At 45.1% G+C, this 27,987-nt stretch overlaps 1 protein-coding gene across 7 annotated transcripts in view; it reads right to left on the bottom strand.

Moving 5' to 3' along the window:
* The window catches only part of PPFIBP1 (PPFIA binding protein 1), a 102,126-nt gene that overhangs the window by 47,577 nt on the left and 26,562 nt on the right, over window positions 1-27,987 (bottom strand). For all 7 annotated transcript variants that reach the window (XM_059471515.1, XM_059471516.1, XM_059471520.1 and 4 more), the window contains exons 2-3: window positions 25,522-25,597; window positions 21-181 (exon numbers count right to left, since the gene is read on the bottom strand). In XM_059471515.1, the coding sequence (XP_059327498.1) occupies window positions 21-84 (64 nt within the window). In that variant the 5' untranslated portion in view covers window positions 85-181; window positions 25,522-25,597. The remainder of the gene's footprint in view (window positions 1-20; window positions 182-25,521; window positions 25,598-27,987) is intronic.

The raw sequence follows: 27,987 nt of genomic DNA, 5'->3' as shown, positions 1-27,987 counted from the left end.
CACCCGCCCCAGGTGTTTACCTGCTATAATGCCATCCATCTGCTCCAGGGCTGCAGCGAGCATGTCACTTGCATCACTCATCATCTTCTCTCTTCTCAGGAACAATCACCAGCTACACCATAAGGAGCAGTAAAACGTCGATGCTGTGAGCTGTTCCAAAGCCTCAAGTCTGTAATTTAATCTGCAAAAGAGAATTTAATTTCACTGTGTGTTCTCTGAATTCAGGCATCACTGTTGTCAGATCAGAAAGAAGATTGGGATCATTTGCTGGCCACAATGAAACCCAGAGGTATTCACCACGAGGCATGGACTGAGTTAGAGGGATCAAAGCACCAACCTGGTGACCCAGTTTCTAGTGACCCACGGCCTGCTCTGCCCACAGGTCCATGCCACTCACAGGGCATCCCACAGAGCACCTCAGAAATCCCACATGGCACTCCCAGGAAGCTCACAGAGAAGACACCAGCCTTCTATCACTAAAAGGAAGCTGCAACTCAGCAACAAACCATATGTGCGTCTGTATTTTCTCCCCAAGAAATAGAAAAAGAGAAGTCTGACCATTTGTGTGAGTTTTCTGTATGTCTGACAATCCAGAAGTTCCTGGCATGGAACTGTGTGCCTACAGGTAGGATCTCTCAGGTGCCCACAGATCACCCACTGGATGTAGCGTGCATGCATGGACTATCCCTGCTCTGAGTTTAGAGATTCACACCGTAACAATGCAACCTGATCTCACTCTCAAACTTCTACAAGCCAGAAGTGGTCCCCAAGGGAGTATTTTTCCAGCAGGCTAGAAAAACAAGCCTGCCCAACATACTGCCTGTAGGTGAGCTAGTAAACCAGAAATCCTGATGGGCTACAGTTAATTTAAGCAGGTGCTTAGGAACTTGGCTGAAGTGGAGCTGCAAGGGTCAGGGGCATTCCCAAACTCTCCAGCCCATCACAACAGACACAGAAACCACCAACACAGCCCAGATTGCCTTGGCTTTAATCTGATACACATGAGACTGCTTCTGCTATAAATACAGCTAGGGAACAAAGCTAAACAAACACCAGGAAGGAAAACTCGCTTTAACCTTTGCATGCCCTGCCATTTGGTTTTTGCATTAGGCCACGCCACTGCTGACATTTGCCCCAACATGAGCAATTAAGAAAGTCGTTCACGGTATCTCTGGCATAAGTCCTGGAAAAGAGTCAACTAAAAAACAAATCTAAACAAAAATCCTCATTATAAACTGATTTTTTCCTCCTAGGAGTCGCCTCATTGGTCTGACCCAGCTGGGAGATGGCTCTTATTGGAGGCTGCCAGCCAGCTTTGCTGAAACGTTATCCTTAAAATGCCAACAACCATTTCATCTTCCACAACAACATTTTTGTTACATGAAGCAGGTCCAAACCCTAAGGTAACCTTTGAGCAACAGCACAAAGACTGCTGCACTTTTGGCAAATGCCTGGTTTTATTACGTGGTTGTCAGAGTCAGAAAAACCAAGAGCACTTTAAACAGTCAAATATGTGTAAGTGAAGATGTTGCAAATCTTAAAAACTGCAGTAGCATTGTAACTGAAGACTTTCAGCCTTCAAGGAGGAAGCCCCCAGTTTTAAACACAACGCAAACATTCAGCTTCAATCAGTATAAGACCTGCCAGAATATGCAGATCCTACAAGACAACTGGTTCGGTGCCTCCACATCTGATAAAAATGAGCAGAAAATGCAGCTTTTGCACACACATTCACTGGGCCAACACTGAAGACAGTCTCTTTTTTTATCTGCTTAAGATTTCCTGGCTCTGATACCAGGTCCTGCTCAAATATGGGAGTCTATGAAGGCAGAGTGTGAACAATCTGCTGTGGATTTCCCTCCAAGGGCAAAGAACACAGAGAAAGCCGGGGCTTGCACAGCCCCAGGCAAAACACTGATTCCTCACAGCTCTAAGTGGGAAAAGACCAACAGCACAAAGCAACCACAAACTCACAGAAGCCAATCAATGTTTGGCAATCAGAAGTGCACATGAGCTTTTCAAAGTGCATAAACACCTCATGGGGCGGGTGAAGAATACAGAGCCAGGCTCCTCTCAGAGGTGCCCAGTGATGTGGCAAGAGGAAATGAGCACATGTCAAAACACAGAGAAGTTCACCCTAGAATTAAAAATAGGAGAGGAAAAAAAAAAGCCTAAATAAAAAGAAACCATTTTTAAAAGCATTTTTACTATGAGGATAGCAAGTAATAGAAAGGGTTGCCCTCTTGGGGTCTCGCAGCCCAACTGGACCCTACATGGCACAGCCTTGTCCTGGACATCCCTGCTTTGGGCAGGGGCTGGGCTGGAGATCTCCAGCGGTGCCTTCCCACCTCAGCATCAGTGAGCTCAGTGCAGCTCATGATCAAGCATTAAACACAGTCCTGGAGGCTGGTAGGAAAAGTCTATGTAGGCTAAAAACACACAAAGGAACAGAGTCTGACCATATTTGTTCACAGCACACCCCTTGATTCTCACCTTCTGGCTAGGAAATGCATGAACTGGGGACAAGTTCTGCTAATTTGTACAACTACAATTGCTAATTTTTTACTTGCACAATATAGCCATAGCTCATAGGCACAGAAAAATCACTAACCTTGCACTTCATCCAGGTACAACCACCCCTGATGTTTGCCAAAAGCACTCCTTGCTTTCCTAAACAAGGGGTTTGTCCGTGGTTGTCAGAAATCCCTAAGGCAGCCCTACTAATGGGAGCAGACAGTGGTACCAACAGCATCCAAGAGACTTCCAGGTTACCTGCCTCTGCCTCCAAGGAAAGACACATTGGTTTGCACAGAGCTTCCTCCACTGCTGCTCCTGAAGGAGGTGCACTGCTGAGAGCAGCAGGGAGAAATTTTAAGATAAAACTTACTGAAGCAAGACCCTGCAAACACACAGACCTCCAAAAACTCTTCCACCACTCGCAGAGCATCTGTTAGCAGCCTGACCAAGCCCACAGCTGAGAAACTTGGGAGAGGTGAAATCAAAAAGAACAAAAAGCCCCCAAGCTGAACAGCTGGGGATGACGAAACAAAATCCCATTTCCCTGGTTATTTGGTCCTAAAAGTGGCCATTGAAAACTAGCCTGGAACAGCACATCCTGCTCTGGCCATCTTCCCAGCACATTGCAGCACATCCAGCAGTCAGGAAGTAAAATTACTGTGATAGAAAAATAATATTGGAAGTATCCTTCCCTAGCAAAGGCATAGAATTATTTTTGGTCTTTGCACAGCTATCACCAGCATGCAGGGAGGGGATGGGCAGAGGGCAAAGAGGACCTCATACACCAGGGGAGCAAAGGACCAAACTGCATGGAACCAGAAAAGACAACAAACCCGAGGAGGAAGGGGTGGAAAGGGGAGATGCAGAGGGAGCCAAAGATACACAAATCAGCAATCAACAGCCCTCTGTGGGCTACAGGAAAGGGGACAACAATAAAACACCAGATTAATCCCTGTGCCCCCTGAAGGGCACCCTCTGACTTCACAAACTTTGAGAAAAGCCTCAGCTGGCCACTGACGCAGCAGAGCTTTTCCAATATGTATGCTCCACTCTTTCTTCCTTATGGCTTTGGTCTAATACAAATAAAACTTAACAGAAAACTCAAGGCTTTGGGGTTTTTTTCTTGGCAGGGATTAAGGACTACACAGGTAACATGAAAAAAAATCTATCCTGGAGGAGTGCAGTGGAGCTCCTTAGGAAAATAATGCATAGCTAATGATGACAAGCAGTTTAACTTCCCTTCATCCACAAAAGTAGGAAGGGGAAAAAGCATAATTTTAACACAGACTGATCTATGGCATGGCAGATAAATGAGGTATCAAGGTGCACACAGGAGACAGAGAGGCAGATGCATGAAATCCACCCCTGGTATAACGTCACTGACAACACACCTGAGAGGAAAGTACTGACAGTGCCCTGCCTGACAGACAATTTAAAATAAGTTTTCTCTTGCTTTCCCAGAAAATGACAACACTTACCTTCCTGTGTGCACAACCAGTGCCAGGTGGGGTGTGGGGGGCTGTTTGTACAGAGGCACATCCCCCTTTTAGAGCTCCCAGCTGAATACCCTGCTCATGCCGACAAGAACAAGGATCGCTTCGTCAAGCCTGTATTTACAAGCCACCATTAAAAAAAACCAAAAATAAAACACAAATGCAGCTCTCTCCACTATCATTTATGATTAATCTTATTTCTAGCTGGCATTTCTACCTCATCCCTGGCTGTAACAGAGAAGACATAATGTGGTCTTACTTGTTTAATGTCCCTTCCTCTGGTTCAAACACACCAGCCGGTTGCTAGGGCTGTGCTGTTCACTTTTCAGTAGGTGGAGATTTTTTATTTTTATTTTTGAATGACATACAAACCCTCTGGCTACAGTGCTGGTGAAGACGTATTCCAAACGGCTTACAGAGAAAACAAAACGCTGCCCTGCAAATAAACACAAGGAAAGCTGGAGAATAAAAACCCAACAAGAGGCTCTGTGAATGGAACTGCAGTTCTGCTGGATGCAAACTGGAAAGCTGCCTGGATATGGATTTCAAAATCTGATATTTAATTAAGATGGCAGACTTCAAAAAGAAGGAAAAAAAAAGTGCTTAAGCATTTTACATATGTAGGTAATGGTAGTTTTCCCACCCAGAGGCTGCCTCCTTCCTAGATCAAACGGCACACACAGGGGCATCGAGGGCCAGCATCTTGGAGCCCATTTTTTTGTTATTTTGGGGGTGCTCTCATTCTGCATCTCCACCTGCAAAACACACCACACTTTAAAGCCCAGAGGTTCTCAGAGTCAAAGGGAATCAGCTGCCTGCTGGCAGGTCGGGAGGCCCAGAGGACACACGGTGCCCTGGATGTCACCCAGAGGACACACAGTGCCCTGGATGTCACTGCTCTGAGGAAGGGAGGGCTGGCCTTTTGTCCCACTCGCCTTCCTCTTTGTGCACATGGGCTGCACATGCTCAGTGTTGGGAAATAAAGCATCAGCTACAGATTATTTTTATGACATGATGCAGTAAGATGGATGACTTAAGTTCACACGCTCTCCCATTCACACATAGCGCTCCTTAAGTCAGGAAATTCTGAAACACAAAAATTAAAACCTTTGATTAGGGCTTGTTTCTGAGGGCTGTTGAGAGTAAAAGAGGACCCCCAAGAACTGGCTGTCACCCCAGAGCAGCCTACCACGAAAAGAAATTAAAAAGCTAAGAAGCTGCAATCATCTTTTCTGGGGAGAGCAGAGGGAAAGAACCCCTTCCACAGCAAAAGTAAGACCCTAAATGCTGTCAAAATCCACATCCGCCTTCTCAGTGCTACATGGGCCAGATGACTGCATGAGAGGTCTAACGCAACCTCTGAATTCATCTCTCTTGCCTCACGACACTAAAACAACACATCCTTAGCAATTAACTTTTACAAAATAAAGCTCTATTTCATGAAGACAAATGCCATTTTAGACACATCTATTTCTGCTTTTTCTGGCAGGCCAGAAGAGAAACACAAACACATGGAGACTTATTTACAAAATACATTTCAATCATAATTGCAAACAGTTTCAAATGAATTCAATCCAAATCCCTGGCACAGTTTCTCATGGGATGTTTTGAAGATGCTTAACTACAGTGCCACCAGTCAGTAGCAGTTTACTAATGAATATATTTGGGTAATTTACACTACGAGTCATTAACATTTCTTCTAATGTAAATGATGACTCCATTTCATTCCTTCCAAGCCTGGTAGAAGAAACTAAAAAAGAAAATGGATGCTAGCTGAAAACATTGCTCTGGTGTTTTGAAAGAAAAGAAAAAATTGAATTTTAAAAGTCGAGTTAGGAAATGCTGGAAATACCTCAATGGGAATAATATAGAGAAATATCTTTGTTTGAGGCAGGGATAGGAATCTAGCAAGGTCCCAGATATGCTTTTAGCAAAGTAATTCAGACATTGTCCCCCTTACCCAAGGTCATCATGTGGAGCCAGGTGTATCCATAACATTATTATGGATTAAAAACAACCCAAATGTTGGCAAAGGCTTAGTTTAAACTGATTATGTCTATTTATTTTTATAACTAAAATTATTTTTGAATTTGCTGAGCTGTAGTCAATGACATCAAAGCAATACTGCTCTCCTATTACGCAGGACTACAAACAAAGCAACAAATGTCCCTTTGTTCCCTAAGTCTAGATCCTTTCTTTGTTCCCTGAATTTCATTATTTCTTTATTATACAACAAAGGCCATTTATTTCCTCTAACTGATAAAAATGAATGGAAGCACACTGGTGACAAAAGCCCATCCCATAAGTACGCAAAACATGTCGAGATAAAAGGTTTCAAGCTGTAGAAATTACTTTAAAGTACTTTAAGAGCACAAAACACAGAAGTCTTTCCAAAATATAAATACCTGAGAAAAACTTACCTCAAATCACACAATTTTACTACAAACCAGCTGAGTCGAATTCTGCACTTTGCCTTAACACTTGTTAAACACTCTGGTCGTAAATCAGAAGCTCAGCCTCGACAAGATAAGCATCCTTGAGATCCTTTAACAGAGATGCATACACAGCAAACAGCTTATGTAAACACCCAAAGTCTCTGAGTCAAAGTTTATGGCTTAGATTCATATCCACTTACAAAACAAACCCTTTATTTGGGTCTCCAGCACTGAAATCACTTCTGTTGCTTATCTCTGCTACCCTACTCCAGCAGCTCTTTTGTTGCTGTTGTTGCAATTGAAAGGAAATTTAGAAGCCTGGGTTTTACACTGGCAGGTGATGTTGTTTTGTGGGCTCTGAGTGCTGTGACAGGGAGGCAGCTCCTTACCTGCACAGCAGCTGGGTGATGTTAATACCTGTCTGCACACTCCCTTCAGACTCACTTTCACTCCTTTCACACAAGCAATCCAAGGTCAACTGAAGCCTTGTTAAAAAATAAACCAAACCAAAACAAAAACCACCCCCCACAGACCACTTCGAGCTGTTCCTGTTTTACTGGTTAACTGTTTAATAGTCTTCAACTTCTCACCTCAGAAAGCCTGAGAATCAGTACATTATTTTCTCACTTGTTTTCCTTGGGCCCACTGATTAGAAAAACAAATGAGATTTTCATCCCGGACTCCAAGACTGCTAATTCAAGCAAGGAAATGCCTCACATTCCCCAGCAATATGTTACTGACACACTGTGGCCACACAGGCTACTAAACAAAAGGGCACTGTTGGATGACAGGCCAAAAGGTAGTTCTCAAAAATACCTTAAAACCCACCTAGTCCTGAGCACTGACCCACATTTAGATCCCCTTTCATTGCTTGTGCCACTTTCTTTCAATGAGCTGCATCCAAAGGTCAAATTCACAACCTCCAGATTTGAAAGGATTTGGCTCTAGATTTTGGACCTTCATGTCCAAGAGTTTCCAGATGCACACTTTCAGAATTGACACTCCACAAAGCTGAGGTAGAGGGCACCACCCATAAAAAGTCTATAAATAAATAAAATACATTTAGCCTGAACAGTGTTTTAATAAGTGTCTGCAGAAAACAACAAAAAATCCAATGCCTTTTAATTTTGCAGCATCAACTGTTACAAATGGAAAATCTGCGTATGTATTGCATTTTTCCCCTTCTATCTGCCTCTGAATTTGCTGTGTTAAGATTTACTTTTCAGGAGTGATATGCAAAACAAGAGTGAGATATCTGAAGCACATGTTTGTGTGTGAAGATACTTTTGTTTTTCAAAGATTCATGATCTCTGAGAACTTGAGGCTGCCAGTCCCACCACTGCACCACTGCCACAACACAATTTACCATCTCAACTCTCCTGGCACTTTAAGAATGATGCAGGGTAAAATTCAACTTGGTTAAGGAATCATTTTTTAAAATAGAATTGTAAATTGTAATTGAATCAATTTTTAAATAGAATTGTAATAAAATGGGACTGAATTTTAATGAGGAAAAAAATAGGGGAAAAGTGAAAAACAATAAATTGTAGACTAACTTTCCCTTGGATTTTCTCTTTTTCTCCTCAAAAACTTGTGGATCTCTTCATCTTCTCCTAAACTGGAGCCCTTTGCCAATAACTCAAACTGGAGCTTTGCCAACAGCCTTTGTTTAGGTAACACAACTGGAATCTGAGAGAGTCCACATCCAGACACGCTGCTTTAGGCAGTACATGGACTTTAATCACTATTAAAAATGGACATTCTACCTTTGACACTCCTGAAATACTCAAAGTGGGTTCAAGACACAGATTTCAAATTTCACATTAGTTCGCAGAGTGCCATCCCACCACCAGCCAGAGCTGCCACAGACCTGCAGAGCAAGGCACTCGTGGCCGCACAAAGATGGAATACCTCCTGCCCAGGCAGTGTGGCTCTGTGGGGATGCACATCCTCATCCCCTCAGGACCATCCTCTCCTTGCTCTGGGACACAGCCTGTGCTGACTGCCCAGCCCCAGAGTCACTTGTTGATGTTAGGGTGAAGAAGAGGCACACACAGACAGGGCATTTTCCCAGCACTGCCCTTTCCACACTTTCTCTCAGCTTCTTCTCTTCCCCACATTGCTTCTCCAATCCCTAGGGAAAGCACAGCTCCAGGGATTTCAGTAATGCTGGCGTAAGCAAAGTTTTTTATTCCTTTTTATTTTCAGCCAGGGAGCGGAGCACTGTTGATTTTGTCTTGCTTTTTCAACACCAAAGTCCCAGTGCCAAGAGATGAAGGACAAAAGCTGTGTGCTCTCAGCTCCAAGAGAGGGCCTTTCTCTTCTGAATGCTGCACTGGGGAGTAGCAAGCAAACAAATCCCCAAACTACCACTACAGGGCAGCTTTAAGGAACCTTATGCTGCCCACACCAATTGCTTGGCTGGGGAGCCCTGTGCCCTGCCTACCCTTGTGCCAGCTTTGCTCCTCAGCACAGAAGCAATTTAGCAGCCAGGACAGAGGAAACAGCTCTTCTGCTGCTCATTCCTTTCTGCTGAAAGCCTACAGATGGCTCTTAGGGGTAGAGATGTTGTCCTCTCCATCCTCCTCTTGCACAACTGACACCTCCTCACCATCTTCTGCAGAAAGATGGTTTCAGTCTTGGTGCTCTGCAGCTTCCAGCATCACCCAAGGCAAAAAAATCTCAGTGAAGCAGGGGCTGAGCTGTGCTTGGGGCACAGAGTTCACAAGACAAAGACATCAGTGCTAGGGCAATGGAAACAATGCTAAGGTGGGCTGGAGGGCTACATGGGTGAGGATAATACATTCATGGTTGATACTGAAGGACAGGGGGCCTTCACCAGCAAGGGAGGCAGCAGATCAGCAGCAAGCTGTGGCCTCTGCAGGAACAGAGCTTTAAACACTACTGGGCCCAGCCCTACACTCTCCTCTTTCTCCGGCAGCAGAAGAGGAGAGAAACTGTGGGGGAAAAGGCTGGAAGAGAAGAGAGGGAATTCTTTCAGCTCCTTCCCCTCTAAGAGAGAAAGGTCTGGAGATGGAAGGGAGCAGCCACTGTCCATCCCATGGCCAGGCCTCTGGGCACATGTAGGAGGGGGGAATATCCCACCCCTCACCCCATCAGCAAGATGAGCACAAAGTGCTGGCTTTGCACCTGAGGAAGATGCAGTCCATGGGATGAAGACAAATCTTAGCACTCAGAAAAATAAGACATGCTTGCATCAAGAGATGTGTGATACCCAGCTGGGGCAGAACTGCAGCTGCTGCAAACCTACATGGACTTCTCTGGGGTAACAAGGTACTGAGACTGGAGTTATTTACTACAGGCATTCTAAGCGTCAAACATTTTTTTTAATTATATAGAACCATGAAAAATGCATGTTTCTTTAGATACAGCAATAAATTGTGGCTTATTACTGACCTTACCAATAGTGGGCTGCCTTTAGCAGACAGGGCTGTAACACATTAAAATGGAGAAGAAGATAACTTGTAAGAGCAGTTTACAAGAAAATTTACAGCCCAATTGCAGCAGTTCAGTGTGAATACACCTATAAATCACTGGGTTTGGGTATCCAGAGCAGTCTAATTGAAGCAAGGGGCTACAAAACTTTCTTTGTAGGCACAGGATCAGCAGTGGATGGGTTAGCACACAGCACAAGTGGGGCCACGATCCAAGTCAACAAGTCTGAAGCAAACTTAGGTGTGGCTAAATCCCACGACAACAATAATGTAGAAATACCATCACATGCAAGAGCTGAACTGCCCCTCTCCATTATTAAATACCTGCCACATGTTTAAGCCAGTCAGGTTTACAGACTCTTCTGGAAAGCCAGTTTGAGGGGTAAACCCTCAAACTCTCTCAAAACTCGAGGTCTTCCAGAGGAGTCATTCCAGCAGGATATTAGTTTTCATGAAGAAAGAACAGCATTATTGAGGCACGTGGTTGCTGAAGGAAGTTTTGTGATCTATGAATATCCTGAAAGTTTGAACACAGAAAGGCCCTTATTTGACATGAAATAGTAAGGCATAGAAGGGAAGGAAGGCATGGGGAATCAAGATCACCTGACTTATTTAAAGTTTGTAATAGAAAAAAAAATCCTGACTGTTTAACTGTTTCCATTCCCTTGACCTACAGATTTAATTAAAATAAACCTTCAAGAACATTAAAAAATTAATAATATTTTAATATGTTTTTATTAAAACACTGAATAAATTCAAAAATGTTTTTATGACATAGAAAGACCAAAAGCAACTTCACTGCTGTTTCAAAGTTGTGTTGTGAGAAAGTGACTCTTGTGTAACTTCATGTTTTTCTAACTTTCAAGAGTTTCACTGTAAGAAACGATAGCAAGGATGGAACAATACATCTAGCTTTAAAGGCTCCCAAGCCCATTATTTATACACATCTAATTAACTCCTCCTGCACACATACACAGACACCCCCCCTTGAGCACTGGGAACTGCTAATATAATTCCTGCAATTAAAAGCTTCAACGCCAGAATCCTTGTCTGCCAAAAGGAAAAACAACAACTACTCTCCTCCAACACAGCTGGGCATGTTTGTACAGGAGTGGATGCCCAACCCTAAAACAAAGCTCAGCTCCAAGATCTGAACTCTCCCAAAGTTCAAGGTATTTATTAGAAGCCTGTAATCCAGCACCACAGACCACCTTGGACTCCAGCAGAGCAACCAATGCAAATCAGAAGTTTGGGGAGTTGACACACTGCGGTTTTGTTCAGCCATACCAGAGACCTCTGCTGATCATGGGATAACAGTGCTGAACAAGTCTCACTCAGTAACAGTTTTGCTTTGGTTTCCCCCTCAGAGACCACATTAACTTTTGTTGTGTCAGGGACCCTGGCAGTGCAGACAGATGGGTGAAGGAGAACCTGCCTGTCACCATGTGAAAGCAAAACTAGCACAGAATAGTTCAAGGCCAACATTCATAAAGGCTTGGATGCATTAATGACCCTCAGTATTTCCATACAAATCTTCCTCTGAATACATAATCTCAAGATAAAGCTTCAAAAACCTTGAGGGATCAGATACACTTATAACATTACATTTCTTTGAAGTACTTTTCCCTTTGTATTTTGACCACACTTCAAAGTTTTCCTACTTACATACAAATTAAATTAAGACATCTGATGCTAAAAGAAGCAGACACTGGAAGTGTTTCACACTTTCCCAACCTTTGGGGGGGGGCTGGGACAAGACTCAGTCTCATAGAAAGAAAGGTCTATATTAACCATAGGCTGATTTTGATTACACCAGCTGGCCAAGGAGGAGTTCTTCAAGTATCAAAGGTCTAATAGAACCAGGGTACACCTCCAGCCCCAACCTGTGGCTGAAGATCCTAGTTCCAACAGCACAAGTATAACCTTTAGGACACAAACTGACTTGCTGCCATCAAGTGGGAATTTGTGATTAATAGGAGTGCCCAGTGCAGGAAGGCAACAAAAGGGAGGAGGCTGGAACAAAACCAAGGCACACCAGCACTGGCAAAGCCCTTATGTGGTTTAATTGGGGTGAGCTGATCATCTTCAATGGTTTTCTTAAGAGGCAAAGGGAAAATCTCAACCCAACTCCCAAACACTGTGAAAGGTGCCATGGAAACTGATAGGGAGTGGCTGGCAAGATGCACCAAGTTTTGTGCTTCCATCGAAGACCTTTTTGGAACCATTGGAATAACAGAATGATCCTAGAACTGTCCTCAACTACCATGCCAAAAAACTCCACAGGAAACAAACCAACCAGAGGGATGCAAAACCCCACCCCAAAGAACAGAAGTACACAAATCATTACATTTTCTCATCATGAATAGCAGTTTCCTCAGCAACCACGCCAACATCTGGGGCCAAATCCTTTGTGGTATTCAAGGAGACACTGGAATTACCTGGACATAATCCTGCATGTTCTTAAGCACTAAATGAGTTTTAAAATGTTAGTTCTTGCTTCATATATAACAGATCTATACAAATAACTATTTAAAACTTTTGCCTCCTGAGCATCCTGTTTTGGAGCTGAGTATTTTTCCATGTGTTTACTGAGCCATCACTGGAGGGACAGTTTCAGGGAGGTTATATTTAGCTCTGAAGGACTAAAGACCTTTTTTCCCTGGCTAAAGTTAGGAAGGGATCCTCCCTTAGAGGAGGATTTTACACTAACTCTGCTGAACACAAAAAAGCACTGAGACAAGTCTAGTTTGGGCTTGCAGACGACACTAGTGATGCCAAGGCCTCAGCCATGATTGTCCTGCTGCTTGAAATGGGAAAAGTAAATCCAAAACTGGCACAATTGTTTGCTTTACATACACAACAGAACCACAGTTTCATGCCTGTTTAGGAAAAGAAACATCACTTATTTCAGGGTGGAATTGTCACACATCTTCACACAGGGCTTGCGTCAGTACAGCTCCTCTCAGGGACAGCTCAACATTCATATTCCACTCCATGGAAACACCCTGCAGCAGGGGCATTTTGGCAGCTCTGCATGGCTGCCACTTCAGTCACTGGAGAGAAATGGGGACAGCTCCACATCACAAGCAAATTGAACTGCTCACAGAAAAATCCATTACTGCACCCACCCCTCCAGCAGTGCTACAAACCCCTTCAGTTACCACCTTCCTTACAGTACAAAACTGCCACTTATCTCCATGGATTCATCCACTTCAAGATTCTCCTGGTAAGATACAGCAAAACCACACACCATGGTGCTTTACCTCAGAGAAGTTCAGGTCTTGTTGACAAACTCTGTTATTCTTGCAAATTAATTCCTATCATAGAATCAGAGAACGGTTTGGGTTGGAAAGGATGTTAAAGATCATCTTGTTCCAACACCCTGCCATGGGCAGGGACACCTTCCATTATCCCAGGTTGCTCAGAGCCCCATCCAATGTGGTCCTGGACACTGCCAGGGATGGGGCAGCCACAGCTGCTCTGGGCACCCTGTGCCAGGGCCTCACCACCCTCTCAGGGAAGAGTTTTTTCACAATATCCAATCTAAACCTGCTCTCTGTCAGTGTGAACCCATTGCCCCTTATCCTGTCACTGCAGGCCCTTGTCCAGAGTCTCTCTCCATCTTTCCTGTGGGCTCCCTTCAGGCACTGCAAGGCCACAGTGAGGTCACCCCAAAGCCTTCTCCTCTCCAGGCTGAACAATCCCAATTCCCTCAGCCTTTCCTCCCAGCAGAGCTGCTCCATCCCTCTGATCCCCTTCGTGTCCCTGCTCTGGCCTGGCTCCAGCAGCTCCCTGTCCTTGCTGTGCTGGGCCAGGGCTGGATGCAGCCCTGCAGGGGGGCTCAGCAGAGAGGGGCACAGGGGCAGAATCCCCCCTGCCCTGGCTGCAGCCCAGGATGCATCCCTTAACACCGGTGTGCTCCTCCTGGTACACTACAGCTTTGGAAGTACTGAAATACCTTGGAAATCCTGCACTACTGAAATGTTACTTAGTGTGTTTCAGACAATGATCTCTTCTCTCTGGTGACAAGGGACAGGACCTGAGGGAGCAGCACAGACCTGTGTCACGAAGTTTAGACTGGGGCTTTTACAAGTACACACAGAAAAAGAAGGGAAAAAATGTCAGAACAGGTGTCTCTGCATGGTAACAAGCAGAGATCTCTGGCAGAGGAAGCATCTAAGTCATGCTTAGATTTGGGATTTTGGGATTTGCTTTTTGCCCTTTATTAAAATTTTTGGCAGTTTAAGTTTCTGTTTCCTGCAAAAGTCTCAATGATCATAAATGCATTTAGGTCTCTCCTAGTATTTTAATGGAATATCAGTTCCTGCTCCTCTACTTGACTTGCAGGCGAAATCTGCCATTTTAAGGAGATAATCATAAGCAGCTTTCTGAGAAATGTTAAGAATTCTAAATTGCCATTTCTGTGCTCTGGTTTGGGGTGGATATTTTTTTCCTCTCCCCTAATATTCTATTTAAATTGTCCTTAAAAAGAAAATGGAGTGTTGCCCAAGATGTAGCAGCATGATGTGCAGTATTTTACAGATTGCAAGATCTTAATCCATATTTTTCAGCTAATTAAAAACCTTCCAAGAAGTAGGGATTTAATTCCTTGTTGCAGTATTGTGTCTAAAAAAATCAAGATTTAGGAAAGCAACACGAACAAGACAATTACTTCCATGGCATCCTGTTTTTCTAAACTAAGTCTCAGTATCAATGAAACAAGAGCTGATGTCCAGTCACTCGTAACCATTGATGAGGAGGGGAAGGAAGAGATTTAGCAGAAATGTGCACTTGGCAGGGAAGAAAGAGGTGTGAGTAAGGTACCTGGGGTGTCTTCAAACATTGAGTACACAGGTAATGAAGCCAACCTGACCTACCATGCCCCTGAGGGCTTGAGGAGGAGACATTCACCACCAGCCTGACAGTGAGTGACCAGTGACTTGTGGCCAGAGGGCAGCGCTCCGGCTTCCTGGGCTGCCCAAGGAGCTTGCAGGGACAAGGAGGAAAACCAACAGATCGTGGGACAGAGGACTTCTTCAGGCCTGAAACCAGTACTGAGAAGCCAGACCATGGCCAGACAGCTGCAATCCTCCTTCCAGCCAGAGGAAACAATTCCACAGGGCTGCTGGCGAGTTCCCTCAGGCTGTACTCAGCAGCGGTTCTGGCAGCTGAGACCACCTGCTCTGTACTCACACAACACCTTAACCTGTGGTAACCCTGCCCAAGAGGCTCCCCTGGTACTGCAGCACTGTGGGCCAAGGCAGGAAGCTTCCATCTTAGTCAACAATTTTTAACTTCTACACAGCAGTGTGCCAATAATATGCTGTAAAACAGCCATTATTTTCCTAATTCCAGCTGCCAAACTCAAGAGAGCTAACCTGACTGAAGACAGACATGAAGGTGAAGTAAACTGGGGATTAAATCAAAACAAACAGCTTGGCTAAACCAGTCACCCTGAAGGGCTTAGGTTAAAAGTTGCTCACCTGAGCTGGGGCTCCTGTTACTCTGGTCTTTATGGCTATTTTAAGGGGTGAGCCTATCCAGGTAGAGCACACATTGTACTTAGTGCAAAAATTCTTATCAGTGGGAACTTCTCACTTGTGGGGACTTTGCACCAGTGAGGAAAAAAGACAGCACTCCATGTAGCAACAGCATCCAGGAATCTGAAGCATGGCTCCACACTGCTGCTAAAGCCAACCTCAGTGCAAGTGGATATTCAACTTGTGCCTGAGCAATTTTTATCTCATAAACAATCAATGCTATACCCCTCTGCAGATTTCAAAACACTCATTTCAAGTGCTTTACAACTGGCCACGGTACGGGGCAAAGAAGAGTCAACTGATTTCTCACTGACAATAGAATTGTAGTAGCATTCTTTTGAAGTCAGAAAATACCAAGTAACAACAGAAAAAGAGGAACACACCCAGCATGCATGTCAGAACGCACAGGGCACCACAAGGACATCAGTGGTATCTCTGCATCAGCAGCTTGTTCCCTGGAAACTTCTTGTCCAAGAACTGTGACCCAGCCTGGTGCTCCTTTGCTGGCAAGATCTGGCAAGATCCCAAGATGCCGGTGTGGCTGCGGGCCAGCAACCTGGTGCTCCAAAGAGCCACATGCAAATGTCTACTGAGGGTAACATGACCACACACATTCCCTCTCCTGCTGGAACGCCAGCAAGGCTCCAAACTCCTCCTGGGTAACACAGGAGATAACACAGACGGATCCCAGGGCTCCCTGGCGTGGATCACAGCATTCACTAGGGCTGTCACAACACTCTGGGAATTATACACAGCACACACCCTTAACAGCACAAACCTCAGAGCTGTCTCCATGTTCTGTGGCAGCAGAGATTAACACATGTTGACAAGTGATCAGATAGGGAAGCATTAGAGGAGACAGACGCAGCCCATTACTGCTGTTTGTTGTGTACCTACACAGTTTCTCGCTGTCAGAACTGACTGCACTCATAGTTTCTCCTGATTTAGCAATGTTGTTGGGCTTCCCTTTCCCATCCTCTCAACAGGCAGCTATTTCAGTTGCTCAAAGCAGTGCTGCCCCTACCTTTAGCACAGGGGGATAATCACTGGCTAACAATGTCCTGCTAACAGGAAAACACACCTTAACACTGCACCCAGGCACCAGGAAACTCTTTGGCATCAGGTATCTGATCCAGGTGAGAGATTGCAGGAACCATCTGGAGGACACAATACCACATTCGTGCTGGAGTGTGCACATCACTCCTCCCAATTCCCTGCCCAGAGCACTGCAGCACAGCTGGCAGAGATTCTGTGAATGGCAGCACAGCTGCAAAGAAGGCCTCTAAGGGAAATTATGAGATAGGCTACAGAGGAGTGGGAACATTCAAGTGTAGATACTCTAGATACTCACAGGGCGCAAAGGCATTAAGTTTATACACGACTCGTTGATAAAAAAAATATGAGAAGAGAAGGTTTCATATAGATCTCATATCAGCCTTACAGTATCTGAAGGGGGCCCAACAAGGAAGCTGGAGAAGGAATCTTCATTAGGAACTGGAGTGATAGATAAAGGGGAATGGCTTCACACTGAGAGAGGAGGTTTAGCTTAGATATTAACAAAAAATTCTTCTCTGTGAAGGTAGTGAGGCCCTGGCACAGGTTGCCCAGAGAAGCTGTGATTGCCCCATGATCCCTTGAAGTGCCCACAACCAGGGCTCTGAGCAACCCGGGATAGTGAAAGATGTCCCTGCCCTTGGCAGGGGGTTGGAACTGGATGGGGATGTCCTTTCGAACCCAAACCATTCCATGATTCTATAAATTCCATTAGTGCCCAAGATCTCAAAGGGAAGCAATAAAACACTAGCACATTGTTGCACTGTGAAGGACAGGGTGGGAAAGGGCAACAGCCAGGACAAGGGCAAGGGAGGAACCTTGGAAGTCTCTGCTGAGGTCTTGGAGCAAAATGCAACCAAATACACAAAGAGGCTCCTGCAAGCTGCCAATTTGCTCCGTTGCCAGACTATTCTGGGGCTGAAACACTGACAGTCAACAAAGCTCTTCCTCAGACAGGGATGCAGCATTGCCACCTATCAGAGCTTCATCTCTTGTTGGGAGCTGGGAACAGACAAAAGGACATTGAGCTGCTGTAAGCTCAGTTTTGGTATTTCTGGCAATGCTGCAGCACCCAATGGGATGCACCACACTATTTTCTGTCCTCACAGGAACAGACAGCTGTTCACTGCCCAGATGGCAGAACCAGGATGGCTGCTTTACTACTGCCATCCCCCAGTGTCCCTCAGGCACAGTGACACTGAGGGCACGTCAAGCCTCGGCCACTCGGCATCCAGCCAAGCAGGCAAACCAGCCAAAACACCCCTGGCACTGAGCCCTGGGAGTGGAGCCAGGAACGGTTGCCCAGTCCTGCAGCAGAGTTGAACTTTCCAAATATTTTGAACGGCTCCTTATCAGCAAAGCAGCTTTGCACCAGCTCAGCATTTCACAGTGTTTATAATCTGGTCCTCTTAAATTGGATTGACAGCCGAGCAGAACCACGGCCTGAAATAGCAACAGTCTCTCTGTCGGCACAGGAGCTTTTCAGCAAGACCCACCCAGCCTGAGATCAGCAAGTTGCACAAGCCCACATTGATGTCAAGCATGTTTCTAATGCCACTGAAGTCAATGCTGCTGAGAACATGCTTAACACTGGATTCCTGTTTGACCAAGTGACCAAAAGAAGATCTCAAAATACAGATCCTGGCAGCTTTGTGCCATCTGTGGGTGCTATCAGTAATAAATAGCAGCCCTCTCCTCACCATGACGGACTTCAGACCATCTGCCAGACATGGCCTCTGCCACAAACACAACATGAGCAAATCTTCACAAAGATCATTGTTGTGACAATCTGCCTTCCTTCTCCACTTAGAGGCACCACCAGAGCACAGCTCTGGGGGTGTGTGTGGGGGCGTGGGTGTGTGTGTGTGGGTGTGTGTGTGTGTCTGGGACCACAGGAAACACTGAAGTTCCAAAACTCACACCAAGTCTGCAACAAAGGCATGTTCACTTCCTATATGGATCTTGCTCCACATCACTCTGGTTCAGTGTGACACCACCATCACATAGAAAGGTAACTTCTTCACCAAGATATTTCAAGCCAAAATTTACTTAGGGTTACACAAAGCCACTGTTATTGCATACAGAACACAAACCAAAAATCACTCAGTGAATCAGGGCAAACAAGTGCTGCTCTGTTGCACTGAGAGAGTTCACAGGGTGGGAGAACAGGCTGTGTCTGGGAAAGGCAATGAGTCACAGCCTCCACTGAACTAAGTTCACCCATCTGCCCAGCACTCAGACAGCACCTGAGCTAAAAGTTAACAGCCTATGCCCCTCATGGTGTAGAGAAAACAAGCACTGGCCACTGGGTCATCACCCCATGGGGACATCCTGCAGTATTACCACCCTTAGTGTATCAGGGACTGACTTTATTAGCCACTGATGCTTATATGACTATTGGTTCCACTGCACCTCCTTCAGGTGTAGGACTGTCAGCATGGAAGGTGCTCCAGACATCAGAGATCTTGGATGATGCCCACCTGCCACAGCAAGGATGATTCCACTCCCAAATTCTCATCTTGTCCCAGCCAGTGCTGCTCACTGTAGGTCTCAGAGGAAGAACTTTATCCCCTTTATCCAACAGGGTGTTGGAGGGCATCAGCCTAAATCCCTACTGCTTAATGCACCTCCAGTTGGTGGGCACTGACCTCCTCAGGGTGTGGAAAGAAGGGTGCTTCCCAACTACCCCATTACACACCTCAGAAGAAGTGTACCACAGGAGGATCAGGCCTTTGGAATATGGCAATTGTTGTGCCTAGGGAAACAGACAGAATTCTCTGCCATTACCATTACACTAAACACTAGATGATTCAACTGAACTTGCTTTCCCCTCATGAGGTAAGGCTATTTCCTACTTTCTTCCAGTAACTCAGATTTGTCTATGTCCTATTTTTGGTTTCTAAATTAAGAATATTGCTCATTACCAGATTATATGGCATTTATTCTGAGGAGCAAGAGATACTGATGCAGCTAAAATTCAATATAAACACCCTGTGGATGTAAGCCATGACATTTATATACCAGATTAATAAGCACTAAGAGGAATTTCTGATGTAGGGCACATGTAGGGCTCCATTTCAAAAGCAATTATTTTAATACCATGATATCAAAGTGTGATGTGTCCTTGGAAACACTGGCAGCCAGACAGCTTTAACAAAAAAGCTTCCAAATCCTGGAAGAACAATTTCAGGTGCATCTCCAGTTTTGAGATAAGAACATCTGGAGTGAGTGTGTGGGCTGGCCAGCAGATAAGCAGGCTGAGACAAACACCAATTTAATGCAGAGTGGGTCTGAGCCTCCCTTAGAAAGAGGGGAAAGACTGGACACAGAGTTCCAGTTCCAGCCCATCTCCAGCTGCATCCAGTACCTCTCCCACTGCTGTCACTGCCAGGTTTCTGGAGCCTCTCACTGCTTGGAGTGGCCCTTGCCTTTCACACCTTGTCACCTACCCCTTGATATTTTCCAGATAGCTCAGCCTGAAGCCACTTCCTTGCTCGTTTTAGAGGGCCAGCTTACAGCTGGAATCCCCCCAGAGAACACAGCCAGGCTCCCTGGTTATCACTTGTCAGACTTGGGCCACACCACCTCAGCCTTTCAAACACAGGAGAAATGGGAGCTCGCCAATTTGCAGTGAGGAGAGCTGGAAAATGACAACAGCTGGTTTTCCACTGAAGACCTTAATGCTTTCTGACAGTGCTTTGATGCCCAAGGGGAAAAAAAACAAACAGCTCCATCCAACCCTCCGTGGGCAATCACCTTCCAGCCAGTTGGTCCCTTCCTCTTAATTTCAAATACCTAAGGAACACCCAGAGATCCTAAAAGGTCTCCACAAAATTCCTTGGGTATCAGTATGATCTGGGCAATTTGCCACGGGCACATTCTTGGAGGCACTCACCACTTTTGGATGCAACACCTCAAAAAAATTATAGGACACAAAATTAAAACAAACACAACAGAACAACCCCAGGTGCACATGCAGCTCCCCACATGCTGAGCTGCTGACATTTTTCCTAAGCAGCTGAAATCAAAATCTAGTGAGAGAAGCTACCAGATGACAAAGGAGAGACACCAAGACCTCACCACAAGTACTCATACCCTGCAAGCAAGGCATGAAAGCCTTCACCAGTTGCTCTGCACTCACTGCTGCAAATTCCAGGTCCCAATTCAGCCCTGAGAGCTTCCCAAGCCCAATAAAGGAAAAACATCCAGATTCATGAAAAGCCACATTCAGATCCTTAAAAAGTCAGCAGACAACTAATCAGCAATTTGGGTGTCATGACAAGCAGAGGATGAACCCAGAGCCCCGGGAGCAGAGAGTGGTTCAGGACAGCTCTGCCCAGCACTGGGAAGGAGCATGCACAAATGAGGTATTCCCTATATAAGAAAGTCAAAGAAAAATGAAAATAAAAATACTGGTTGTGATACCTTGGTGCTGCTGTCCATCACTGAAGGTTTCATCTAAGGCATCAGGATATCTGTCCCACCCATCAGAAACAGAAAACTAAATATAATCTTGGAACTAAATCTTGAGCCCCTAAAAAAGTCTCTGCAAAGTTCTGCATCCCCAAAAAGAGCTCATGGCTGGAGACAGCTGCTTTCTCCACCGCCTTCACTAGCATGGCATGCCCAGAATAAAGCTGTGTTAAGCCAAGCAAGGCTTTTTGCCTGGAAGTTTATCAAACAAGGCATCTGGAGCCAGTCAGAAGGTGGCCAGGGAACCTCAGAGCCTGCAGAGAAGCAGCCACGAGATTTTCCTAAGAAGATGAAGGAATTCTTCATGTGATTTCCATGCTCCTCTGCACCTAGCAGATTATCCATTCTCCCCAAGAGGACTAAACCGCCCCAACACTCTCCAGGGCTCCAAAGCAACTTTGTAAAAAGACAGAATTCCTGAAAAAAAGTTTTAACTAACTTCTACCAAGTAGGCAACAAAATTGTTACTGTGACTTCCTCTGTAACAGAGTGCCTAATTCCACAGTTTACTGCCTACAGCACTCACCTTTTCTACATGTCATGAAATGCATTTGGGAATTAGGCAGCTCTAAATCCAGGCCTATAGCCTAGTGCAGTTGTATGAAATTATTTCTGCAAATGACATCATTCCAGACACCACTCTGAGCCAACAACTTCCACTACAGTCCCTGGGAGGGAAAAAAAAAATATCTTAGCATGGCATGTGGTGGATGAAACAAGAAAGATCAACTTCTATGTACTGACACAGTTCCCATTTTGAGGCTCACTTTTCCCATCTTAGTCGGAGATCGAAAACAAGATGGGGAAAAAATATTCCCAAATAATACAGAAAAGGTCTCCTCTGCCTCTGGTTTGAGAGGAAAGAAGAGAGAAGGAGCACAGAGATCCCCCAGACAGCAGTGAGTGACACCCCACAAACCTAATCCCATCAACATGCTGCTTCACCTTTATAAAACTTTAGACAATTCCTCACACACCTCCAACCACATCAGTCAGTGAGAAAACTTATTTAGGGATACAAAAACAAACCATCAAAAAACACCACCAGAAAGTGCACTTAAGTAAGTAGTGAAGAAGGCTAGGAAAGATCATTACATTTCCCTTTGTGTCAACCTGAATCAAACTTTCCTTTGCTCTAGTAGAAGTCAGGAAGGTGGGAACTCAAATTGACCTTGTTTCTCTTTCCATGGCCTAAGCTCACTTGACTTCTTGTTCACTTTGCCCATCTGCAGAACACAGGAAATGATAATGAGAAGCTACTACACAGTGTTATAGGAATTATTCAATCCATAGCCACAGAGTTCTTTGAAGATGCAAAGTGCCAAGCATTATTACTAGATGAAGAAATGATGTATTTTCTCCCCCAAGCTATACAGAGGAAGAAAAAAGCCATGCAAACAGCCAACTGTATTCCTAATGAGATGCAATACTCAAAAAGTGGGGCATCTTAAAACAGATTGGACCATCTTTTTCCAGCTCTCAAAGATTATTCCCAATACATAAACCTCAGAGGATTATAAATGCAAGCAAAGAAACTTAGCTTTTGACAAGATTTCTGCAGAACAAAATAAGCTTGTCTAAATAAACAGGGAAAATGTACATTTTCGATCTTAGAGAGAGCAAAAAGAGTTTTTCAAAGAATAAGGGAAGAACTGAAATCAAGTTTGCAAGCTTTGTGAGGGATGAATTTATGTTTTCTGAATAGAAAGCAATTTCCAGGACTGGGAAAGTCAATAAAATAAGAAGAACCGGATGGGAGGGAGGCAGGAAAACGCCGTGTGCAGCAGAGGGGTCACATGCTGGACAAACAGGGCAGGCTGTTCCGTGTTTACAGACAGATACATCCCCCCTCTCTGCAGAGATCCATGTGTATGACAGAGCCACCAGCAGAACTGTGGGCAAGCAGAAGTGTTCAAATCACTTTAAGTTCAAACCACATCACATAAAGCATGAGGAGCAAAAGCACAATAAAGTACTTCTTTTCTGCAAGCAGCAGTATTTCCTCTCAAAATAAGGGGAGGAAAAAGACACCAGAAAAATCCCATCCCAGCCTGCCTGGGGACCCTCCCCTACCCCAACCATGGGCAGTGCTGCACCTCCCATAAACATGCAGAGCAGCCACAGGCTCTGGGGAAATGCTTGAAATTATTACTATTTTTGAGTACAATTGAGTTTAGCACAACTATTAAAAGCCCAAGAAAAGCTGTGTGTGGGCTGGGCCCTGCAGGACAAGCCATCAAATGCCAATAAATGGAACACATAGAAGTAGCCTTGTGCTTCTTTCCCTCCTGTATTCAATGTGACATTGAGGGTAGAAAACCCAACAAATACTGATTATTGCCCCTCGCACACAAGCACTGTAAGAGGTGGACTGGATATAATTTCAGTGCTGCATGTGGTGCTCTGTCTCAGCTTTAGACACACCAAAAATCTGCTGTCACTGAGCACAGACCTAACTCAGAGCTGGTGGAGGAGGGCGCAGACACACCTGCAAACCTGCAGGGCTCTGCTAGGAAAGAGCAGGAGCTGCAGGGAGTGTGACTGGCTGGCTACACAGACTTAGCCAGGTTTCTGTGTCTTCATGGCACCACACTGAAGCAGCTGCTTCTGCTAAGGCTGATTTTAAAAGCCTTATTTAGCTTTTCTGGATGATTTATACATGTGGCCTTACTGCAGGGCAAGGCTGAACTGGCAGCAGTACATTTAACATGGAGCTAGCCAAGGAGGGAAGATGGAAATCCATGCTTTTATGGATAAATAGAGGCCGTGGGTGTACACTTTGGTGTATTCTTTGTGGTGAGACTGGAGGTCAGACATGTGCTGAACTTGTGGTAACCCAGCAAAGAAGCCCATGTTCCTCTCCATCTGGGAGAAGCAGCCAGCAGCCCCAAACACAGTCCCCTGCCCTGTCAGTGCTGAGTCAGGCATGGGAATTTCCTGCCACCTCATTAGGAGAGGCTCTTGTTTATCTGCTTAATGGGGAAAGCAAGCAGCAGCTGGAGAAATCAGGCTTTTAGGACTGATTGCTGAGGGCAACAGGTCTGACTCCTCCAAATGCCAGAAACTGCCAGTCCTGGAGCCACAGGAACGGAGAAGGGAGGACTGAGCACCTGCTACTTCAGTCCTGGATGGACATGGACACACACACTCCCTCCCAGGGAGAGCAGCACCAGTGACAGGGAAAACCAGGCAGATTTATGTCCCAGGCAGGGGGAATCAGCACAGCATCTGGGGAGCAAGGAGGGAGAGACTTCCAGCAAAGGCAAGACATTTGCACAGAGATGCCAGCAGATTGTAAGTCTCCAAACACACAAACAGAAGGTGGCTGCTAGCCAGCATCAGACTTTTAACCATGTTTTTACAGCCATGATTGATGCAAATCCAGCTGTGTAATCCCACCGAGCCTGATAAGTGGTGATAAAACTGAAAGAATGTGACCAGGATGGGAGACAATAGGTGACAACCACTTCCAGTGCCAGCAGACCTCTGATTAAAAACCAGGGAATAAAAGCTTTTGGCAGTGGAGTTCAGGGCTTCTGACAAACAAGGAGCAACAACACCCACTTCTTTCCAAGTCCTTGGGCAGCTGTGAATCCCAGAGAGAGCTCATGCACAGTGATTTAGTGTGGGAAGGGTTGGAGAGCCACGAAGGAGCACTCCAAGGGCTATGGAGAGGCTAAGGGAGTAAAATAAGGGAAATGGCATTTTAAATGAGACACCAGTCCTCACACCCTGTAGGACTGGGAGCCCTACAGGTCAGCAATCTGACCCAGCTCTCCAGCTGGAATTTAAGAAGCTAAATCATACCATAATATCCAAAACAAAGTAGATGAGAGAAAACCATTCCCAAAACAAGACTGCCAGCTCTGACATGCACTAGGCTACTTGGATCAAATCAGTCTAGACTGAATGCAAAATGCTGCTCCTTGAAGCCAACAGAACTGGGACATTTCCAAAGGATCTCACAACACATACTCTGTTTTGCTGAATGCATTTTCTCGTAAACTTGCTCCAGTAATCTGAAGGCCCTTGGCAGTTTCTCTGCACATTGCCACAGACCTGCTGAGTCAGACTCACTGCACATGCACAGCTGCATCACTCAGTCACAGCATGTCCAGGGGGACCTTGTGCTGGAGCTGAACCCTCCAAACGGGGGTGCACTGGCACTGCTTGAACCCTCCACATGCCACAGAACAGCTCATTTTAGTTTTGCTTCTTGGATAATCCGAACATACTTCATTACTCTGACACGGTCCACATGATAACCCTAAATCTACTGTCATTAAACACAGTTTCCACATTTCTCTGATACTAAACAACATCTTAGACTGCGTTAAGTAAGGACCATCCTTTAAAAGATGCAAAACCAATGGATATCTGCAGAAGCAGACTGACATTCTTCTACAACTCTTACAGGAAATAATATACAGCATCATTTTAATGATATTTGAAATGAAAGCCCAAAGGAGCTGTTGTGTAAGATATTAAAAAGCAAAAAAAAGCAGCAGATAGTAGATAATAGACATCAGCAATGCAATGGGTTTAGATTACTCACTCAGAGGAACAGACTTAGTGTTGATCTCCACTGTCACTCTTGAGCAAGTACCACTGATCCATATAAACATCCAACCCTGAGAAAAAGAGAAACAGAGATTTTGATTAATCACTCAAAGCCTGAGATGACTTAACAGCGATATCTTGTAAAAGTTTATTATCAAGTGACACAGGATACAAGAAGCACTGTGGCTGATGCACATAACAGCATTTAAAAAAAGCTAATACCAGGAGATTAAAGGATGACAACTGCTGTACAAAAAGGAAATGAGATTGTTAATTCAAAATAATTCCCAGCAGCATTATTTCTCAGTATCTCTACATTACACAGCTGGCCTGTGCCTGCCCTTGACCTCTCCAGTTCATCACACACATATAGCACAAAACAAAGGTGAATAATACCTGGCAAGGCTTCCTTCTCACTACTGCAACCCAAACAAGCCCCAGAGAAGCACCCAACATTGCTGAACATTTGAAAATCAGGGTGTAAAGTAAAGCCAGTGGAAGTCAGAGCAGCCCATAGCACTGAACCAACCCCACAACTCATTCCCAACAACTATTCCTGAGTCTCTTTACTGTGACTATTTTGCTAAATCAAAGATGTTCTCTGTTCCTGTGGTTTGACAGGAAGTTTTAATCTCGGATACTCCCATCTACAGACTGTGCACAGAAGAGGAGCTATTTGGTATGGGAAATCTGACAGAACTGTTACAGGAGAAGGCTCTGGGTAGGCTTTGAATCTGAAATGCAAAAGGGAAGTTTGGGGAATAAATAATAACTAATAACTAAATAACTAATAACTAAAAACTTCCAAACCTATGCAGTTACATGAGCTGCCATTAGAAGAGGGATAAGAATAAGTGACTCAAATACAAATGCTCAGTGAAATATGGTCAGTAGAAGGATAGAAACAACCAGTGTACCCCCACCTGAGACACTTCACTGGCACACTGAGACACTGCTCTCCAAAAAAAAATCATGACAAGAGCAAGAGCAGGAGTTTAATACAAGCAAGTAACATGACTGGACAGCAAAGAATCAGCTCAAATATGTAGGAATAAAGTAAAGGCACACTGACTAACTAGTTGTCGACTTGTGGCAACAAACTGCAAATATCCAGAGGTTATAAACTGGAAGAGAGAGAATTCAGCCCTTGTATGACTGGGAGGAAAAATCCCCAAATATTTTCAGGTACAGTAAAAAGCTATAATAGATGATCTCAAGGCACACAAATTATTGGGTGCTTGTTATTTCTCAGAACAGTTTTTTAGAGTACATTGAACAAAACCACCAGGGGAAAAAAATGACAAAGAACTGAGCAGGACATAGGAGCCTGTGCAAGTAGACTGTCACAGGACTGGGGCTCCAGGCTATTGCAACAGACTAATTATGTACTGAGCCCTGTGCAACACAGGGAAAAAACATCTGCCAGATGGAAAAAGACACAAAATGTGGTAGGCGGGGCAAAAAAAATATTTGAGGTTTCTATAAAGGGCACTGCAGAATGTCATGTATGAAACTGCAAAGCCAGGGAAAAGAAGTTAGTTAACGGTGTTATTTTAAGCCTGCCTAAAGTAATATGAAGGGCCGAAATGGAAAACCTATAATTAGATGGAGCTTCTCCCCTTCATTACAAATATCTGACTGGAGCTGAGGCTCCCAGACTGACAGGACCTTTGGGATCGCTGTTGCCTGGGCTGCCAGGACACGCAGGCAGCAGTTGGGCAGGGGCAAGGAGACATGGAGCACAGCTGCCATGGGATTCTGCAGCTGCACCTTCGGTGCGTGGGACTGGCCGCCTCTGCCTGTCACAGCCGGCCTGGCGCTCCTGCTGCAGCCACCAGTGCTGCCCCAACCCCCTCAGAGGCCTGTGCAGCACAGGGAAGCCCCAGCAGCTGTTCAGAACCAAGCTCCCAGCCAAGTCCATCTCCCGCCACACTGCAGGAGACTCGCACTCCCCACGAGGGCTGTTCTCCACACTGACTTGCCACTCCCAGCACGGGTGGCAGCACCACAGCTATTCCCCAGCCTCTGCACCACCACTATTTTGGTAAATCAAAGATGTTCTTTGTTACCGTGCTTTGACAGCAAGTTTAGTCACTTCCTTCTCGACACAGTCAGAGCTACACACTCAGCCCACACCTCGGGCAAGCTGTACGGCCACTGGCTGCCTGATGAGGAAGGGAACGTGTCCCTGCATTCCTCAAAAGGGAACAAACTGCCTCAGACCCTGGCAACACAAGGATTCAGTTTGTTCCCAAGGCTGCTAGGGAAGTGGGCTTCATTTCCCACTCCCCCGTGTCCTTCCTTCCTCAAACTCAATTTAAGTTTGACTAATGAACTTCTGGGGCTGGTTCTGGCTGGGATAGAGTTAATTTTCTTCACGGCGGGTAGCATGGGCTAAATTTTGGATTTGTGCTGCAAACAGCGGGGACAACATAGAGATGGTTTAGTTCTTGCTGAGCAG

The sequence above is a fragment of the Ammospiza nelsoni genome, chromosome 5 (assembly GCF_027579445.1).
Source record: "Ammospiza nelsoni isolate bAmmNel1 chromosome 5, bAmmNel1.pri, whole genome shotgun sequence".
NCBI classification, from domain to species: domain Eukaryota; kingdom Metazoa; phylum Chordata; class Aves; order Passeriformes; family Passerellidae; genus Ammospiza; species Ammospiza nelsoni.
This window is presented reverse-complemented; position numbering and strand designations above follow the sequence as displayed.